Raw genomic sequence first — 17,077 nt, 5'->3', positions numbered from 1 at the left:
ATACAACACCACAATATAGATTCATTACAAACCAAACGCCTGAGGAATTGGAACATTGTTTTATAAACCATAAAGATATTTTCTCTCCATCTCTGGTTCACACACCGGATAAAAAAAACAAGACAACGTCTCTTTCACTAACAGATAAACCCATGACGGCATAGATAACAGATGACAGAATCAGTTTTCTCACCCAGAACTGTGAGTTTGGTGCCATTGCCGAAGTACGCCTGGTTGGTGTTCACACTGATACACAGCTACAGAAATAACCCCTCCTCACTACTCAGTAGTAGCAGAGTTTAGCTGTAGCCTTTACACCCCCAACCTGCTGTCTTTGGTTGTTGGATTTAGTTATTCTATGAAATGTTATGACATCACAAAATCATTTCCAGATTATGTAGAGATGAAATGATCATTGTTTTGACCGAAGTACCGAAGACTGTGTCTGGTTCCACTGCGAAGGAACCTCTTCTCCTCTAGCTGATAGGTATTATAATGAAGGAAGACTGTGTCTGGTTCCACTGCGAAGGAACCTCTTCTCCTCTAGCTGATAGGTATTATAATGAAGGAAGACTGTGTCTGGGCACGGAGCCAGACAGCTTTATAACCATGATGATTGGAGCACATAACTAATGCCTTTACTGTGATCCATTCAAATACACTCTCTTACTTTAACACCATTTAGACGTATAGTCAAATACGATATTGTCTATATTGCCAAATGTAAAAATGTTTTGGTCTTTGTTATTCCCTCGTGTACATTTGTCAGATAGAGTCCACAACAGTTCATTGTTCATTTTCTTACCTAAAACGGTGAGTTTGGTGCCGGCTCCAAAGTATGCCTCCGAGTACGAGCACAGACACTCAAAGCAGTATCTTTACTGTCTCTCTCACTTTGTTTCGACTCCATCTTTGTTACTCTGTTAAAGTTATTCAAAAACTATTCACAGGACCTCTGAGACATTCAGCTGAGGGGGTTAAATCTGACATAGTTTAACAACCAAATCAATTATGGGGACTATTTTACTAATGAAATTCAAGTGCGTTCCACCTCGACCAATCTTTAGGTCACATTCCACTCCATGAATATCAACCACACACTGTAACCTACAGACTGTAGCCATAAGATATAAAGGTGTTTAAATTTTACTTTAAAAAATTCCAATCAGGTGCCAACGTTATATTATGTTGGTGTGTTGTCTCACCTAGAACAGTTAACCTGGTTCCTCCACCGAAGTCAGCCTGGCCGACACCACCAGCACAGTGGATTTACTCCACCTGTATGTAACCACGTCAGGAGGACGATCGATAGATACTACCTAGTCATTCTGTTACAGTGCTGAGCCTGGCACCATTAACACAGTACCTTGGAACACTGCTCTAATATAGATATATAGAGGTGCTGAGCAACACTGCTCTAATATAGATATATAGACGTACTGAGCCTGGCACCATTAACACAGTACAGTGGAACACTGCTCTAATATAGATATATAGACGTGCTGAGCTTGGCACCATTAACACAGTACAGTGGAACACTGCTCTAATATAGATATATAGACGTGCTGAGCTTGGCTGGATACTGCTCTAGTCAAGCAAGTCCTTTTCTCGTCAACTTTAAATCCTACATGGCCTCCGATAACTGTATTGGTCAAGACGTCCTACCGATCAACACCGTGTTTTAACCAGTCAAACAAGACCGACACAGATGACTCAAACATACTGTAATACTACGATATCAAATCTCTTCTCACCAGTACGTTGTCTCACTCACATTCATTGTCCGTACGCCAAACATAGTGTACGGGATGACTTACCGAGAACTGTTAGTTTGGTGCCTTGTCCAAAATAGGCCTCATAGTTGGCACAGTGTACAGGCTTAACATCAAAAAGCATTGAGTGGAGTAACACTAGTATGAACTAATCTAATGTACTGAATCTAGAATCAACTAACTCCTCACATCACCAAACCCCTAAACCACACATAGAGACCCATTAGTTCCATCATGGTGAATATTCTCTTACCCAGAACAGTCAGTTTGGTTCCTGCTCCAAACAATGCAGGATTATAGTTGTCACAGTGCGGACACACTGAGCAGTAAATGTGCCAACCACTAGCTACTGAACTTGTCTACGCATTTGACATCTAACATAATAACCGTTTTTTACGACTAGTCAATTGTTCAAAGGAATTATTAGATCCATAAACATAACATTGTCAGGTACAGTAGGAATATCAATGAGGAAGTATTTACCTAAAACAGTGAGTTTGGTTCCATTGCCAAAGAAGGCTGGTTGGTTTGAAGTCACAGTGTTTTCACATCAATCATTTAGTTCAGTTGAATCATAGACACTAATCAAACATCTCCATGGTTACAGATCTATATCAATGTCATTCATCTGAAGTGAACTTACCTAAAACTGTGAGTTTGGTTCCATTCCCAAAGTAGGCCTCACTTCCAGTGTCACATCGTTTTCCTCCTCTTCCAAAAATACCTCAGATCTCTTTGTTATTCAGCCTCAAGGGAATATGAACAGAGATACTCAGAGATACTCAGAGATGCTCTAAAAATAACTACCAAGTTCAGCAAAACATTTGAGGAGATTTTATGGTCAAACATGAATCAAACCAACTCCCTTATGAAACTAAATCTGACTTCATAAGTTTGTTGTCTTGTCCAGGAAAATGCTCCCAATAAAGTAGATTTTATAATCCTGAAGACTGGTTGAAATCTTGTCTTATCCTTCAGCATTATCAAAACATATCTCCAGACTCCTCGACAGTCTGTAGTAGTGTGTGAATAGGCCCCAGACCTCTCCTGTATGGAAGTGAATGGTAGGAGGTTTTTGTACGGCGTCTCTATGTAAATATATCACCGTGGCCCCCTGTCCCCACAGTGTGAAAGCATCACACAAAAACACTCGTTCTGTTCTTTCTGTTGTTTATTTCCCCTCCCCTGTTCTCTCTCTGTATCTCTCTCACCATCTCAGTCTCTCAGTATCTGTCTGAAGCAGCAGGTGCGTCGGCATGGAGGGTTACTGCAGTTGGATCCTGACCCTATAAATAGAACATCAAATTCATGATTTTAATAATAAACATTTACATTTAGATATTTACTTTTTTCTCTCTATTGATGTAATGAATAACATCAATAAAAAAGACAATGTGAAAAGACAATATCCAAATGTAATGTTTATCATTAATATTATGGCATTCTACTGTTGTTACTGGAGTGGGATCCTGGTCCAAACTGAAAGCTTCTATTTCCGTCAGCAGTACTAAGAAAAGCAGCAGGGAGGAGAGGAGGGGGAGGAGGAGGAGAGGGAGGGAGGAGGAGGAGGAGGGAGGAGGAGGAGGAGGGAGGGAGGAGGGGGAGGGAGGAGGAGGAGAGGAGGAGGAGAGGAGGAGGGGGAGGGGAGGAGAGGAGGGGGAGAGGAGGAGGAGAGGAGGAGAGGAGGGGGAGGAGAGAGGAGGAGGGGAGGAGGAGGAGGAGAGGAGGAGGAGGAGGAGGAGGGAGGAGGGGGAGGAGGAGGAGGAGGAGGAGGGAGGAGGGAGGAGGAGGAGGAGGAGGGAGGAGGAGGGGGAGGAGAGGAGGGGGAGGGAGGAGGAGAGGAGGAGGGGGAGGAGAGGAGGAGGAGGGGGAAAAGGAGGAGGAGAGGAGGAGGGGGATGAGGAGAGGAGGAGGAGGAGGAGGGGAGGAGGAGAGGAGGGGGAGGAGGAGGAGGAGGGGGAGGAGGAGGGGGGAGGAGGGGGAGGGAGGAGGAGGAGGAGGAGGAGGAGGAGGAGGAGGAGGAGGAGGAGGAGGAGGAGGAGGAGGGAGGAGGAGGGGGAGGGAGGATGAGAGGAGGAGGGGGAGGAGAGGAGGAGGAGGGGGAGAGGAGGAGGAGAGGAGGAGGGGGATGAGGAGAGGAGGAGGAGGAGGAGAGGAGGAGGAGAGGGGGAGGGAGGAGGAGGAGGAGGAGGAGGAGGAGGAGAGGAGGGGGAGGAGGAGGAGGAGGAGGGAGGGGGAGGAGGAGGAGGAGGAGGGGGAAAGGAGGAGGGAGGAGGAGGGGGGATGAGGAGAGGAGGAGGAGGAGGGGAGGAGGAGGGAGGAGGAGGAGGAGGAGGAGGAGGAGGAGGGGGAGGAGAGGAGGGGGAGGGAGGAGGAGGAGGAGGATGAGGAGGAGGAGGAGAGGAGAGGAGGAGGGGGAGGAGAGGATGAGAGGAGGAGGGGGAGGAGAGGAGGAGGAGGGGGAGAGGAGGCGGAGAGGAGGAGGGGGAGGAGGATGAGGGGGAGGAGGAGGAGGAGGAGGAGGAGGAGGAGGAGGAGGAGGAGGAGGAGGAGGAGGGAGGAGGAGGGGGATGAGGAGAGGAGGAGGAGGAGGAGGAGGAGGAGGAGGAGAGGAGGGGGGAGGAGGGGGAGGAGATGAGGGGGAGGAGGAGGAGGAGGAGGAGGAGGAGGAGGAGGAGGAGGAGGAGGAGGAGGAGGAGGAGGAGGAGGAGGAGGAGAGGAGGAGGGGGATGAGGAGAGGAGGAGGAAGGAGGAGGAGAGGAGGGGGAGGAGGAGGAGAGGAGGAGGAGATGATGGAGAGGAGGAGGAGGAGGAGAGGAGGAGGAGGAGGCAAGGACAAATGTTTTTTTAAATCTAAAAATGTAAATGACAGCTGTCTAAGGCACAGCCCTGTCCCCTCTCCCTCTCCAATCCCCCTGCCATGCTGCATCACGTGACAGTAACAGCCTATCATAGAGCAGGGCTGACAAGATCCAGTCTTAAACTTGCACTACATTCTAACTTGATTCTAATTGCATTTGATCATATCTTTTTATTTTTTATTTTTTTATTCAACCTTTATTTAACTGGTAGGAGGTATCTGCTTTAGTGACAGTATCATTATATTGTGGAATGGTTTGTATAAAAGGTATATATGTATTTAGGGATAATCTTAAATGTGTTTCTTTTGTTTTATATCTCAAGCCAATGGAATATAATTGAATAGGATACTATAGAATTCTGGCTGTGACTTTGTGTAATCCCACATTTACCCTCCAGAGGTCAGTGTAGGATCATCTCTGAGTAATGTCTCCTTTTTAATCGAAGAGCTTCATTTGATATCAAGGGTAGGCTTATACACTAGCAGTGGTGGAAAAAGTACCCAGTTGTCATACTTGAGTAAAAGTAAAGACACCTTAATAGAAAATGATTCAAGTAACAATGAAAGTCACCCAGTAAAATACTACTTGAGTATAAGCCTAAAAGTATTTGGTTTAAAATATACTTAAGTATCAAAAGTAAAAGTATAAATCATTTCAAATTCCTTATATTAAGCAAACCAGACGGCACTATTTGATTTGGTATTTTATCTACTTAGCCAGGGGCACACTCCAACACTCAGGCAGTGTGTTTAGTGAGTCCTCCAGATCAGAGGCAGTAGGGATGACCAGGGATGTTCTCTGTTTAGTGAGTCCTCCAGATCAGAGGTAGTAGGGATGACCAGGGATGTTCTCTGTTTAGTGAGTCCACCAGATCAGAGGCAGTAGGGAGGACCAGGGATGTTCTCTGTTTAGTGAGTCCTCCAGATCAGAGGCAGTAGGGATGACCAGGGATGTTCTCTGTTTAGTGAGTCCTCCAGATCAGAGGCAGTAGGGATGACCAGAGATGTTCTCTGTTTAGTGAGTCCTCCAGATCAGAGGCAGTAGGGATGACCAGGGATGTTCTCTGTTTAGTGAGTCCTCCAGATCAGAGGCAGTAGGGAGGACTAGGAATGTTCTCTATTTAGTGAGTCTTCCAGATCAGAGGCAGTAGGGATGACCAGGGATGTTCTCTGTTTAGTGATTCCTCCAGATCAGAGGAAGTAGGGAGGACCAGGGATGTTCTCTGTTTAGTGAGTCCTCCAGATCAGAGGCAGTAGGGAGGACCAGGGATGTTCTCTGTTTAGTGAGTCCTCCAGATCAGAGGCAGTAGGGAGGACCAGGGATGTTCTCTGTTTAGTGAGTCCTCCAGATCAGAGGCAGTAGGGATGACCAGGGATGTTCTCTGTTTAGTGAGTCCTCCAGACCAGAGGCAGTAGGGAGGACCAGGGATGTTCTCTGTTTAGTGAGTCCTCCAGATCAGAGGCAGTAGGGAGGACCAGGGATGTTCTCTGTTTAGTGAGTCCTCCAGATCAGAGGCAGTAGAGATGACCAGGGATGTTCTCTTGATAAATGCGTGAATTCGGCAATTTTGCTGATGTCAATGTTGTGAACAGAGTGTCCCATGGTGGCGGTGGGGTTATGTTATGGGCAGACATAAGCTACGGACAATGAACACAATTGCATTTTATCGATGGCAATTTGAATGAACAGATATACTGTGACGGGATCCTGAGGCCCATTATCGTGCCATTCATCCACCTCTATCACCTCATGTTTCAGCATGATAATGCATGGCCACATGTCACAAGGATCTGTACACAATTCCTGTAAGCTGAAAATGTCCCAGTTCTTCCCTGCCCTGCATACTCACCAGACACGTCATCCGTTGAGCATGTTTGGGATGCTGTGGAACGGTGAGTACGACAGCGTGATCCAGTTCCCGCCAATATCCAGCAACTTCGCACAGCCATTGAAGAGGAGTGGGACAACATTCCACAGGCCACAATCAACAGCCTGATCAACTCTATGAGAATGAGATGGGTTGCGCAGCATGAGGCTAATGGTGGTCATACCAGATACTGACTGGTTTTCTGATCCACACCCATACCTTTTTTTAAAGGTATCTATGACCAACAGATAGGACAACATAGGACAACAGTCTCCAAGGTGCAGGGTAGAGTACCGGGTGGTAGCCGGCTAGTAACAGTGTCTAAAGTTCAGACAGGATACTGGGCGGAGGCCGGCTAGTAACATGAATTCAATTAAATAATTAAACTGATGGACAAATGTCCTCCCGTTCCCACTGGTCTGGCTGTTTGCTAACGTTTACAGTCTTCGGCTTGTGGAAGAAGGGGACTGAGTGACGTAGCTGTCTAAGGCACTGCATCACAGTTCTAGAGGCGCCACTACAAACCCAGGTTCGATCACGGGCTGTATCACAACCGGCTGTGATCGGGAGCCTCACAGGGCGGCGCACAATTGGCCCAGCGTCGTTCGGGTTAGTGGAGGGTTGGCAGTCATTGTAAATAAGGATTTGTTCTTAACTGACTTGCCAGGTTAAATACAATTTTAAAAATAAGGTGGTAAGTATATCTTTGTCTGTGTGGGGGCCAATGCTGGGGTGGGCAAGGAGTCATGTACCCTCAATTTGCTGGCCCCTGTGCACATTCCTGATAACAGAGGTATTGCTACAACATAAACAAATACTATTCAAGCATTCTGTCCTGAATTCAATTGTGAATATTGCTGAGAATTTAACCAAAAATATTGAACTTCTCTGTGGTTCAAGTGTCTCTGTTGACAACTTGGTGGAATGTCTTGGAGGTCATTTCAAAAAGTGCCTATAATATTTCAAACTCCCTTTTACCAAGAAAACTAGCGATCTGGCGACCATATAGGAGTTCTCAGCTGAGGTGACAAATGTCGGTCAGGAATAATGGCGGAGAAAAGAGGAGGAGAAAAACTCTCTCTGACATGCATTGGCCAATCAAAATCTAATATAGACATGACATATGACCTTAGGATCACTGACTAGGCCAGCGAGTAAGAGGTCACAAAACTCAAAACTGAACAGGTTTCTGATTTCAAAAACATTAACAGGAAGATGGTTTTTCTATTCAATCCGTAACACTGAAGCGTCACAGATTCCGCAATCAAAATTTAAAAGTTATCTTTCCGATCCAATTGAGCCAACTGGTTCACTGAATGTAGTCTCCGATAAAGCGGGAACATGGCTTTTCAATTTCAGTCACGCTGTAAAGCTGAACTTCTACAATGTGGATCGAAATAAGCCCTAAGTCCAGAAGAAGACGGAGAGCCCTAAGTCCAGAAGAAGACGGAGAGCCCTTAGTCCAGAAGACGGAGAGCCCTAAGTCCAGAAGAAGACGGAGAGCCCTAAGTCCAGAAGAAGATGGAGAGCCCTAAGTCCAGAAGAAGACGGAGAGCCCTAAGTCCAGAAGAAGATGGAGAGCCCTAAGTCCAGAAGAAGACGGAGAGCCCTAAATCCAGAAGAAGACGGAGAGCCCTAAGTCCAGAAGAAGACGGAGAGCCACAACATGAGAATATTGTTCTTCTTTACTGCTTGTTTTTTGGTCATGTTTTAATGGAAAAAGTCTACAATTAAAATAAAAGGTTATAAATGGAGGACTAATAACAAAATACCAAGAAATTAGAGATGTCACCAACTACACCCCCACTACCCCTCCCTCCCCCTTCTCTCTGGTGTGGTTTCTTCACCCCCTCCTCCTGTGGCTTCTAGGGGTTGTTGTAAGGAAGTGTATCTGTTCTGAGTCATGGTGCTGTACTGGAAGCACAGTAATACACAGCCCCGTCCCCAACCTCCAGGTTCTTGATCTCCAGAGTGGATCTAGTCAGCTCCGGCCTGCTCATGGTGTAATGTACATCCTTCTCAAAGGGAGGTTGTATTTCCCACACGCCTTGACCCAGAGAATAGGTCAGCATCTCCATGTTGTTGCCTCTCTGTCGGTACCAGAACATGTAGTAGTAGCTGCTGTCGTCGTGGTAACACCGTAGAGAGACTGACGCATCTCCTTCTCTACACACAGACAGGACAGGAGACTGTTTAACTGTTAAACCGCCACAGAAATCTGTGAAGATAAACAGACGTAAAACATTAAAACATCTATAAAGTATCATCAACCTGAAAGTGATTACAATTTAAAATCATTTCTGTCATTCCAACGATCGCAGGTTGACTTTGAACACGCAGAATATCAGTTTCCACACTGCTGATTTGTGAAGCCTGTCATGTGTGTAAGTAGGGGACAGTTCTTACTTGCAGTGAGGAGGAGAACCAGAGTCACACACAACAGCTTCATCCTGACGGACATCAGAGGACTGAGAGAAAGAGGGACAGTCTGAACCTCTCCTCCGTTCACTCTCCTTTCTCTCTCTCTCTCTCTCTCTCTCTCTCTCTCTCTGCCTCTCTCTCCCCCCCCTCATTCCTCTCTCCTCCTCCTCCTACCTATTTCCCTCCTCCTTCCTCTCTTCCCCTACTCCTTCCTCTCTCCTCCTCATTCCTATTTTCTCCTCCTCCTTCCTCTTTTCAGGTACTCCTTCCTCTCCTCCTTCCCCTCTCCTCTCCTCCTTCTCCCCTCTTCCCTCTAATCACCCTTCTCCTTCCTCTCTACCCCCTCCTCCCTCTAATCACCCTCCTCCTTCCTCTCCCCCTTCCCCTCTCCTCACCTCCTTCTCCCCTCCACCTTCCTCTCTTTCCCTCCTCCTTCCTCTAATCACCCTCCTCCTTCCTCTCTTTCCATCCCCCTTTCTCTCTTTGTATGTCATTACATTAAGATATAAGGGGGAACATAGATATATTCAATCAAATTCACGGTTTGATTTAAAAGCTATGTTTAACCCATCTCTCATGGTTGATGTCTTGACATAAAACATCACCTTTATGGCTGCAGAAGTTGCCGTTATATCATATATGAGGATCCGCCACTTCCCCCCCCCCAAATTTTCTCCTAAAATGACATACCCAAATCTAACTGTCTGTAGCTCAGGACCTGAAGCAAGGATATGTATATTATTGCTACCATTTGATTGGAAACACTTTGAAGTTTGTGGAAATGTGAAATGAATGTAGGAGAATATAACACATTAGATCTGGTAAAAGAAAATACAAAGAAAAAAAACATTATTTTATTTTGTATTATTTTTGCACCATCATCTTTGAAATGCAAGAGAAAGGCCATAATGTATTATTCCAGCCCAGGCGCAATTTAGATTTTGGCCACCAGATGGCAGCAGTGTATGTGCAAAGTTTTAGACTGAAAGTTTTAGACAATGAACCATTGCATTTCTGTTCAACATTTTGTATCAAGACTACCTAAATGTTGCTAATTTATTTATTAATGACTTTTCAGGTTTATAACTGTGCACTCTCCTCAAACAATAGCATGGTATTATTTCCCTGTAATAGCTACTGTAAATTGGACAGTGTAGTTAGATTAACAAGAATTTAAGCTTTCTGCCAATATCAGATATGTCTATGTCCTGGGAAATGTTCTTGTTACTTACAACCGCATGCTAATCACATTAGCCTACGTTAGCTCAACCGTCCCACGGGAAACCCACTCACTGATCATGTAGAGTTTAATTAAGCATTAATCAGCTAAATTAGACATTGAACTTAACCCCTGGAATAATCATGGACGCATTTTTGTATAGAGATCTCAGAAATGCAGTGTAACTACTTAACATTTAGTGTCTCCTTATGTTATCCTTAAGTGGGGAAAACAGTTTTCATGGGCACACAAATCCCCCCCCCCAAAAAAAAAAAAAAAAAATCAAATGCTTCTAACTGAAAGAGTCAAATGACCTTGATACTTAAAACCTAAATCGATACCGATCATTACAGTGGTTCCTCAATGATTATGCATCATTCTTGTTGGATGTGTATTTTTGTGTCCAGCTGTTTATTTACACCATGATATTTAGCTCAGTTGGTAGAGCATGGCGCTTATAACGCCAGGGTAGTGGGTTCGATCCCCGGGACCACCCATACGTAGAATGTATGCACACATGACTGTAAGTCGCTTTGGATAAAAGCGTCTGCTAAATGGCATATATTATTATTATTATTATTATTATATTTACATTTAACATTTACATTTAAGTCATTTAGCAGACGCTCTTATCCAGAGCGACTTACAAATTGGTGCATTCACCTTATGACATCCAGTGGAACAGTCACTTTACAATAGTGATATATTCACACAACATCATCTGATCCAGGAAGGAATTTTCTTATTGACAGTCAAGTGACGAACAGCTGTTGTGATGTAAACAACAGCCCAAATGCTGGGAAAAAAATAACATGTTCTCATTCGTTATGCTGGTGAAGACAGTTGTACCTGGATCCATCTGTTGGATCTAATATCTCTAGCGAATTGATGTCAATCATCTCCTTAGATTTAACAGAGATGTTAAATCATGTTTTCATATGTTTTTGTGCCCTCAGATTGGACACCAGGTCTGCTGTGCGCAATTGTGTAGGACAAGACTATTGCTCAACGCCCAAAGTTCTTCCTATGAATTATTCTGGATATAATGACATCACCTTATGTGAGCCTAGTGGGCTCATTCACAATACGGTCTGGTAATGGGGCGGCAGGGTAGCCTAGTGGGCTCATTCACAATACGGTCTGGTAATGGGGCGGCAGGGTAGCCTAGTGGGCTCATTCACAATACGGTCTGGTAATGGGGCGGCAGGGTAGCCTAGTGGGCTCATTCACAATACGGTCTGGTAATGGGGCGGCAGGGTAGCCTAGTGGGCTCATTCACAATACGGTCTGGTAATGGGGCGGCAGGGTAGCCTAGTGGGCTCATTCACAATACGGTCTGGTAATGGGGCGGCAGGGTAGCCTAGTGGGCTCATTCACAATACGGTCTGGTAATGGGGCGGCAGGGTAGCCTAGTGGGCTCATTCACAATACGGTCTGGTAATGGGGCGGCAGGGTAGCCTAGTGGGCTCATTCACAATACGGTCTGGTAATGGGGCGGCAGGGTAGCCTAGTGGGCTCATTCACAATACGGTCTGGTAATGGGGCGGCAGGGTAGCCTAGTGGGCTCATTCACAATACGGTCTGGTAATGGGGCGGCAGGGTAGCCTAGTGGGCTCATTCACAATACGGTCTGGTAATGGGGCGGCAGGGTAGCCTAGTGGGCTCATTACGGTCTGGTAATGGGGCGGCAGGGTAGCCTAGTGGGCTCATTCACAATACGTTCTGGTAATGGGGCGGCAGGGTAGCCTAGTGGGCTCATTCTCACCTGGTCTGGTAATGGGGCGGCAAGCCTAGTGGGCTCATTCACAATACGGTCTGTAATGGGGCGGCAGGGTAGCCTCAGTGGGCTCATTCACAATACGGTCTGGTAATGGGGCGGCAGGGTAGCCTAGTGGGCTCATTCACAATACGGTCTGGTAATGGGGCGGCAGGGTAGCCTAGTGGTTAGAGCATTGGACTAGTAACCGAAAGGATACTTTCCTTCACCTGATATACTGAACCTTATCCTCAGCTGATATACTGAACCTTATCCTCAGCTGATATACTGAACCTTATCCTCAGCTGATATACTGAACCTTATCCTCAGCTGATATACTGAACCTTATCCTCAGCTGATATACTGAACCTTATCCTCAGCTGATATACTGAACCTTATCCTCAGCTGATATACTGAACCTTATCCTCACCTGATATACTGAACCTTACCTTCACCTGATATACTGAACCTTACCTTCACCTGATATACTGAACCTTACCTTCACCTGATATACTGAACCTTACCTTCACCTGATATACTGAACCTTACCTTCACCTGATATACTGAACCTTACCCTCACCTTGTCTTCTCATGCTTTTTATACACAAATCTAACAAGTAATCTAAAAATTCCCCAACGACTACCTAATACAACTGCAATTCATGCTGTGACAGACTGCTGCGTGCACAACCATTCCGGCTCTATCGAAAACCACACGTCCATCACCAGACAGTCAGAGAATGCTGTCTCATAGCAGTCTCCTATAGGAGTTATGTACTGTCTCCACATAGCAGTCTCCTGTAGGAGTCATGTACTGTCTCCACATAGCAGTCTACTATAGGAGTTAGGTACTGTCTCCAAATTGCAGTTTACTATAGGAGTTATGTACTGTCTCCACTATAGGAGTTATGTACTGTCTCCACATTGCAGTTTACTATAGGAGTTATGTACTGTCTCCACATAGCAGTCTACTATAGGAGTTAGGTACTGTCTCCACATTGCAGTTTACTATAGGAGTTATGTACTGTCTCCACTATAGGAGTTATGTACTGTCTCCACATAACAGTCTCCTATAGGAGTTATGTACTGTCTCCACATAGCAGTCTCCCATAGGAGGTATGTACTGTCTCCACATAGCAGTCTCCTGTAGGAGTTATGTACTGTCTCCACATAGCAGTCTCCCATAGGAGGTATGTACTGTCTCCACATAGCAGTCTCCTATAGGAGTTATGTACTGTCTCTACATAGCAGTCTCCCATAGGGGCTATGTACTGTCTCCACATAGCAGTCTACTATAGGAGTTATGTACTGTCTCTACATAGCAGTCTCCCATAGGGGGTATGTAATGCACATGGGCAGGTCATATGGGAGGGAAGAAGAGGAGGAGGAGGGGAGGAGTTTTGTTTTGTGTGTAGTCAGAGAGGAAGAAGCAAAGCGAGAGATTTTACTCCGCCCCCAAAATCTGTCCGTGAGTCAATGAGAGTGTCGAATTTGGTCCGCAAAAAGTGGACCAAAGCTTATTTGATCTAATAGAAGTTTCATAATGGTTAGATTTATACGAATGCACTGGTATAAGTAGACGCACGTGGCATTTTGGCAGCTTTGAATTCATCTACTTTATATCAGAGTTGTGCCTTTTGTCATAGAGATATATAGAGGACTCATCATGGATACAACCTGTTTTAGCATACACATTACCATTGAGGGATTCCACCATTTTAAAGTAGTCAACTGGGTGGGGAGCAGTGGTAATGGCGTCTTTTTGTAGGCATTAAGTCCGCCATGGTTCGTTGGACAAAGCCTAATGAATGGAGTAGGGTTACATGGATAAATCTTATACGTTTGGTTCTATGACGTAATCTTCATCAGATTTTCGAAGCATTTATGTAATCAGAAAAACCACATAAAGCATATAAACATTTTTATAATTTTACCTTTATTTAACTAGGCAAGTCAGTTAAGAACAAATTCTTATTTTCAATGACGGCCTAGGAACAGTGGGTTAACTGCCTGTTCAGGGGCAGAATGACAGATTTGTACCTTGTCAGCTCGGGGGTTTTGAACTTTAAACCTTCCGGTTACTAGTCCAACGCTCTAACCACTAGGCTAACGTCATGTTACCTGACTGATATTATCTCATAGAACAAAACGTATAAGATCTCCTAAGCCTGTGTGTTAACCTCAGACCTTCTTTTCACCGTTGAATTCCAAAACCCTATTCTTCCCCCATTACTTTCCTCATAGGAATGGCTGAATGAACCAGAGGCAACTCATTTACATTTTTAAAACTTTTATAAGCTGGTGAGTTCATTGAAGAAGAAGAAAATGTACTACTTTAAAATGGAGATCGCCTCAATGGCGCTGCCCATGCTGTCACAGACGCTATATTGGCACAGATACAAAGATGACTATCTATCTCTATGGCCTGTTGTTTACACGCGTATCTGCCGTCTCATTGGCTAGAATGGTCCCACCTGATCTCATCTCTTCCTGCCTGCCTTCTGTCTTTGTAGACATGTTTTTTTTCCATTGTTAGAGCAGTCCCTCGAATATCTTGTCAATATAATAGACAATCTTTGGTGTAGTGTAGAGGGAGGGGTTTTGTGTGTAGTGCAAAGTGTAGCTGATTCACTGTGCTTTACTCACAGCACAATAATACAGCCCAGTGTCTTCAACCCTCACTGCAAGCGACCCCAGAAAACCCTCATCCTCTGCGTCGCCTGAGATGTTAAAGTTTTCCGCAACATCTAAAGCTTGTTTAAAGGACAGGAGGCCGATGAGCTGGAGCTTTTGTCCATCTGTCTGACGGTACCAGTAGATCTTATCATAGTTTCTGTCATGGTGACTGCAGGTCATCTTTAAGGTGTTTCCTGGCCTCTTGGTGAGATGACGAGGAGATTGTTGGACGGAGAGGGACACACAGGAACCTTAGGGAGAAGAGAGAGACTATGAAACACAGAGAGACAATGATAAAACAGATCAGCTACTAACTACCTGATACCTGATATACTGAACCTTACCTTCACCTGATATACTGAACCTTGCCTTCACCTGATATACTGAACCTTGCCTTCACCTGATATACTGAACCTTACCTTCACCTGATATACTGAACCTTGCCTTCACCTGATATACTGAACCTTGCCTTCACCTGATATACTGAACCTTGCCTTCACCTGATATACTGAACCTTACCTTCACCTGATATACTGAACCTTACCTTCACCTGATATACTGAACCTTACCTTCACCTGATATACTGAACCTTACCTTCACCTGATATACTGAACCTTACCTTCACCTGATATACTGAACCTTGCCTTCACCTGATATACTGAACCTTACCTTCACCTGATATACTGAACCTTACCTTCACCTGATATACTGAACCTTGCCTTCACCTGATATACTGAACCTTGCCTTCACCTGATATACTGAACCTTACCTTCACCTGATATACTGAACCTTACCTTCACCTGATATACTGAACCTTGCCTTCACCTGATATACTGAACCTTGCCTTCACCTGATATACTGAACCTTGCCTTCACCTGATACCTTCATCTTCACCTTACCCTGATATACTGAACCTTACCTTCACCTGATATACTGAACCTTATCCTCACCTGTGAGCCAGAGGAGTGAAACAGTAGCCGTGAGGAGAACTCTGATCATGCTGTCTGTCTGTCTGTCTGTCCGTTTGTCTGTCTGAGCTGTAGAGTTAGATCTATGTCTATGGTATGAGGTGTTCAGTGTCTTTGTTCTGAGGTGGGAGGAGCTTATAGCTGACCTATCGGCATACAGTACAGTGGAACATTACTGCCCTCTGCTGGATCATCTGGAAGGTATTGGTACAATAACATGAAACAAAACTTAGAGTTTGTAAAAATACATTTTTTTTAAATGAACAAAGACAAACAATATCTTTTTTAAAAATCTATAAATGTATCCTTCTTGTTTCGGGGTGGCAGGGTAGCCTAGTGGTTAGAGTGTAGAGGTGGCAGGGTAGCCTAGTGGTTAGAGTGTAGAGGCGGCAGGGTAGCCTAGTGGTTAGAGTGTAGAGGCGGCAGGGTAGCCTAGTGGTTAGAGTGTAGAGGTGGCAGGGTAGCCTAGTGGTTAGAGCGTTGGACTAGTAACCGGAAGGTTGCAAATTAGAATCCCTGAGCTGACAAGGTAAAAATCTATCGTTCTGCTCCTGAACAGGCAGTTAACCCACTGTTCCTAGACCGTCATTGAAAATAAGAATTTGTTCTTAACTGACTTGCCTAGTTAAATATAAATATCCTACAGACTACATTGAGGTTTTTCTTTCTTCATTTTGGCATTAGTTCATAAGCCTAAACTTTAGGGTTTAACTGTATGCTTGTGTGACGGAGAAGTCCGTCACTGGCCGCGGGCAGCATTTGGTTCTTTAACGCACACACATATTCTTCACTCCTCCCTGCGCCATTATAAGATAAGTTAACAATGTGGGTCGACACACAAATTAACTTCTGTCTTGGTGCATGCATTTCACACCTGTCAGTGTTCATATTTGAGAGATACAATAATTATTATACTTATCAATGTTGTGGATGAGCGCATTGTTTGTTTGTTCTGTTCCTCTCTCTCCATCTCTGTAGCTTCCGGGTATGCTGGAAAAGGACCCGAGCTAAGGGAATTGGGTTGGCTTTATAGTGCCTGTCCCAAATGGCTCATTAATGCATATGGGCATATTGAAAGATATTGTCAGTAGTGAGGTAATGTTGTAAATGTTATGTTGTGATATTGTTTAAAACCGTGTTGCAATGTATATCCTTTAGTATGTTTAGTTCATGGAAAAGGTAGGTTTGTATTGTTAATTGATTAATTAATTAGGGTTAATTGTTCTGAGGGGAGGGGCTAGCCCTACAAAAGGAGCCTCTCTTTCAGTCATGGAGGTTTTTGTTTTGGATTGAGCTGTGGATGGGGCAGCATTGTTTTTAAGCTGTCCCATAAGGTAGACGTTGATGGCAGTACTGTTGTTTTTTTGTTCCGGAATCACTTGTAAATAAACACCTTTGCACAGAAGAACTTTTGCGGTTCCGCCATCTTTTTATTTTGATAGAGGTTAGGTTATCCAGTTTAGCCTTCTGGCCTACTCTACGTGACAGCTTGCCAATTAGCACACAGCCAATGTCCAAATCATTATTTTGGGAACTG

At 44.7% G+C, this 17,077-nt stretch overlaps 2 gene segments (V, D, J or C); both read right to left on the bottom strand.

The window, feature by feature from the left end:
• The window catches only part of LOC124046810, a 56,248-nt gene that overhangs the window by 11,232 nt on the left and 27,939 nt on the right, over positions 1 to 17,077 (bottom strand). Inside the window, 1 exon segment of the C gene segment in view lies at positions 806 to 853. Coding sequence covers positions 806 to 853 — 48 coding nt within the window.
• On the bottom strand, positions 8,341 to 9,040 carry LOC124046813. The segment is given in 2 exon segments: positions 8,341 to 8,718; positions 8,907 to 9,040. Coding segments are annotated over 2 exon segments (372 nt in total).

Source organism: Oncorhynchus gorbuscha, linkage group LG10, assembly GCF_021184085.1.
Source record: "Oncorhynchus gorbuscha isolate QuinsamMale2020 ecotype Even-year linkage group LG10, OgorEven_v1.0, whole genome shotgun sequence".
Taxonomy (NCBI): Eukaryota; Metazoa; Chordata; class Actinopteri; order Salmoniformes; family Salmonidae; genus Oncorhynchus; species Oncorhynchus gorbuscha.
The sequence above is the reverse complement of the archived record's forward strand: the minus strand, read 5'-3'. Positions and strand labels throughout refer to the sequence as shown.